Genomic DNA, 4,137 nt, shown 5'->3' with positions numbered 1-4,137 from the left:
CGTGTGTTGTACGTGAATACGTGTACGTAACAAGTAATATTTTCTATACAAAATATAAAATACGCTATTTTATGAATCTTATAATCATGTTTGAGCACAAAGAAGTCATCATCCACTTGCATAATTTCAACCGACCCAGCTGCAGATGTACTGGCACCGTCGTTGATCCGCTCGGCCGCATTCATTCTTTTACGTTCCCGGCACTGCTTCACTCGGTCATATGGTGTTTTATTGTATCATTCGATTGCTTTTGGGAAGCCCTTTCCAACCCTATACGATCTCTGTATTTGGATTTGGCTTTTTGACGCGTATATCATGAAAACCCCACCAGTTCACAAGTGTTGACTTCAACATGTAGCCAAAGCTAAGTCCTATGCCACGTAGAGAAAAAAAAAAAAATATATATATATATATATATATATACACGGAAGCTTTATTGAAAGAGGTATCAAAATGTTTGAAATTGCAAAATGGCGAGGTCTAAACCCACTCAAGCATTTTTTATGAAATTTAAAAAAAAATGACTTGCTAAGATTACCTAACATCAACCATGTAGGTAGGATTTAAAAACAGAGATTCTTGTTAAATACCAACAGTTTCAGTGCCGTTTCTTATGGACTGCGGCGAAATACTGGCCGTTTGCGTCCTGATTTCATTAAGTTTGGTAATATTGTTATATTTGGCTGAGTTAATTTCTCTGAAAGTTTTTCTATTGGAAAGATCATCACCTATGATGGCAGAATAACAGCAACAAATTACAACTGCTTGAAGCTTGAATTTCACGTTGTACTAAAAAATTTTTAGTATGGCTAACTTAAAAATATTCTTATTAATGATAGAAACGATTGATATCAATTTGACAGATAAAAAAGAATCACGTGTGTAAATTCTTAAACCTTAGTTAAGTTTTTGTTATCAATAGCAATTATACGATGAACAGTTAGAACACTGTGAGAAAAAATGTATTCCCATATAAAAAAAAAACAATTTACTTAATTTGTGCAAATGTAGACATTATTGAAATTTTTTTTAGATAACTACACAAAACCATTTATCGTGAATTTTGCTGGTCATTAGAACCAAACACAGCATAAAACAGTATCATGATTGCGATTGGCGTTTGCCATTGTTGCCACTAATTGAAGTATTATTACTGTAACGAGTAGGCTTGTTCTCGATAAAAAAAAATCATACGTGAATATCATTCGTTATTTTCTTTTTCATCCTGACGGCCCCTCGACCCTGGCATTTGACGCGAGGGTGTTATTTCAAAAGACGGTACCCTTCGAGGCATGGACGAGGCTTCGACGTGGCCTTGAACTCTGGAACCTGGAAGCTGCAGCCCGACCCTTGGCCGCGCGCGTCAGGCAGCCGCCGGTTAGAAAAAAATAAAAAATAAAAATAAAACTCGTCGGATGACTCCTTCAACGAGCTGAACAAATTTCCTTGCTTGGCGGGTACACCGACTAGCCAGGAAACTTCTGAATAAATACATAATTCCACAACTACAACCGAGCGAAGTGCGTTTATTGGAGAAGGCTATTTACTTGATAGTACCTACTGTGGTGGCGTTTCCACCACATTTTCTTTCCTTTATGATTTTACATGTCTATAAAACGTTCTTATTATCTATTAATTCATTTGGTTGCTTATATGTTTAAGATTTTTTGTAATTTTTTAAAATCAATTTTAAGTCTTGTTGTTTTTAGCTTTTTTTTTTAAAAAAAAATCCTCTTGGCCATGCCTTCCAGAAGATTATAATTCTTTAAAATAATTGAGTCAAGTGTAAGGCTGTATTTTATATCAAATATTGTTAAAAATGTTTGCAAAGATATTTTTTTTAAATTATTTAAGTCTTAATATTGCTGGATGTATTTTAAACGGACTTCAAATGTTAAGCCTCAGTGAGTGAGAGATTTGAGACAAGACTTTCAGTGGAGGACGTGACGTGAGAGGGCATAACGTGAGAGGGCGTGACGTATGCAAGTTTTGCCGCCCGAGGAGTGGCGGCGTTACCGGGAGACGGACGACATCAGCGCGCGCAGGCTGTACATTTGGGACAAGCTCAACACATCCAACTACAAAGGTTACTGTTTTTAACACAAAAAAATATTTACTATTAGATTTCATACATTAATTAGTGTAAAAAAAACAACTGGATAACTTACAGAAACAAACTGAGGAATATTTATTTCTGGAATTCTATATAGTGAAAAAAATTTACATCATAAAATGAAGTAATGAAAATGAAATTGTTATGAACAGCATTTTACAAGACATTTTTTTATAAAACAAGATATTTTAAATAACAGATTACGTTTAGCTGATTTGACATACATTTTTCCTTTATTAACGTAGACAAATTAGAGTTTTTTGAATTAAATATCTAAAAATAAAAAAATAAAACAGCAGATTTTTATTTGAGTGAAAGACAGAAAATTAACGACACAGTATAAATGTTGATGTTTTCATTAAGTCACTTGGAGTTGCATTCTTCTTCATATCTACAGTCGTGTGTATGCTCAGGTGGTGCTAGGCATGACATGACGCCAGAATCATCACCGACTCAAATTGAGGGCAAAGCCCATTCGACAAAACTCATCCATTCACACCCACTGGACCCTTTTAACTGCCGAGTGAGCTGTTAGTGGAAAATGATACAAACGGCCTATCAGACCAGAAAACCGCATTAAAGACAATTAAGATCTAATAACCTGACTTAACTACTATGTAAAAATAATAGCAGTTTCACACTGTTGCAGACTTTTAACACTAATAGTCACAGCTCGAAGCCTCGTTGCTTCTTGCAGTGGTGTCTTGAAAGTTAACTGGTGCACACTTAAAAACATTTTTCAATATAAAAATCAATTATCATGAAACTATCTGTCAAAATATATTTGCTTGATGACAAAAAAAAACTGTGTACAGTAAATTCCATTGGGGCATGTCCAACTAATGGTACGTCGAAGGTTCAAGAATCTGGGTTCTCCAAAATAATTGCGAAAATGGAGTTACAGAATATATTTTGTAAGTCCCTTGTATCATTACAGCAGATGCATATGTAAAGGTGTAGTTTCGTCCCAGTGAAAGCCGCGCACTGTGTCCGGGCGGCCTGCTACCAGCGCAGCCCGTGCAGGTAGCGGCTCAGGAAGATGTTCCTCTGGAGGATCCTGAGGTCGGCGCGCCGCTTGACCAGCTCGTTGGCGCGTGCGCCCGCCGAGCTGACAGAGTTGTCGCCCTCGTCGTCGTCGAAGCAGCCGTGCACGAAGCGGCCCAGGTCGACGCCCGTGCAGCGCGGCCGGTACACGGCCCACGCGGCGAAGCCGTTGCCCGACAGCCGCTGGTGCTCGCGGAAGACTCGCCTCGCGCACGCCACGTCGTCGGCGATGTCGTCGTCCTCCAGCTCGGCGCAGGAGACGCCGCAGGCCCAGCCGCGGCCCGGGGGAGAGCACCAGTAGAGGTCGCTGATCTGGAACAGGCCGTGGTCGCCGCTGCCGTCGGCTCCCAGCCGCCCCACGGCGGACGTGTTGTAGCCCGACTCGTGCTCGGCGATGCACACCCACACGGGCACCTGGTCGGCGGGCACCCCGTGCCGGCGGCGCAGCTCCCGCGCCAGCTCACAGCGCGTGAACACCTTCCCGACCGCCGCCGTCGCCAGCAGCAGCAGCAGCAGCGGCGCGCGCATCTCGGCCCGCACTCTCTGGCGCGGCCTCGGCGCCACTCCCGCCTTTATACGGCACCTCCTCCTCCTCCTCTTCCGCCCTCCACGTACTCTCCGTGTCGGCGGTCAGCCACCTCGCGCCGGGAGGGAGACACTGTCGCTTCACCACGTCTGACGAAGGTTGGCAAGTGTGAATTAGATTCTCCGCCGTTAAAAACAGTAACTTTCATTTAAAAAAAAAATTGGTTGTCTGTAAAGTCGGTTTACGGACGATAGTTTAACACGACAACGTCGTAACAAAACATTAATGAAATTATTGCATACTTTCATGAATAAAAATTGAAATCATTTTTATTGAATTATCACTATTTCGTATGGATACAAAGAAGGGAGTGAAATGAAATCTACAATTCAATTGATAAATTTACTTTTATTTGCACTCATTAATTCAAATATGTTTATTACTTTAACAATAG

General features: G+C 41.1%; 1 protein-coding gene across 1 annotated transcript; it reads right to left on the bottom strand.

Moving 5' to 3' along the window:
• Positions 1–2,160: 2,160 nt before the first annotated feature.
• Positions 2,161–3,715, bottom strand: LOC134538714 (lysozyme 2-like). The gene has a single exon (XM_063380152.1). The coding sequence runs from the start codon at positions 3,683–3,685 to the stop codon at positions 3,116–3,118; it is 570 nt and encodes a 189-aa protein (XP_063236222.1). The 5' UTR covers positions 3,686–3,715; the 3' UTR covers positions 2,161–3,115.
• Between the last annotated feature and the right edge of the window lie 422 nt (positions 3,716–4,137).

This window comes from Bacillus rossius, chromosome 14 (assembly GCF_032445375.1).
Source record: "Bacillus rossius redtenbacheri isolate Brsri chromosome 14, Brsri_v3, whole genome shotgun sequence".
Taxonomy (NCBI): Eukaryota; Metazoa; Arthropoda; class Insecta; order Phasmatodea; family Bacillidae; genus Bacillus; species Bacillus rossius.
Note: the sequence above shows the minus strand (reverse complement) of the source record. Positions and strands in the feature narration are given on the sequence as shown.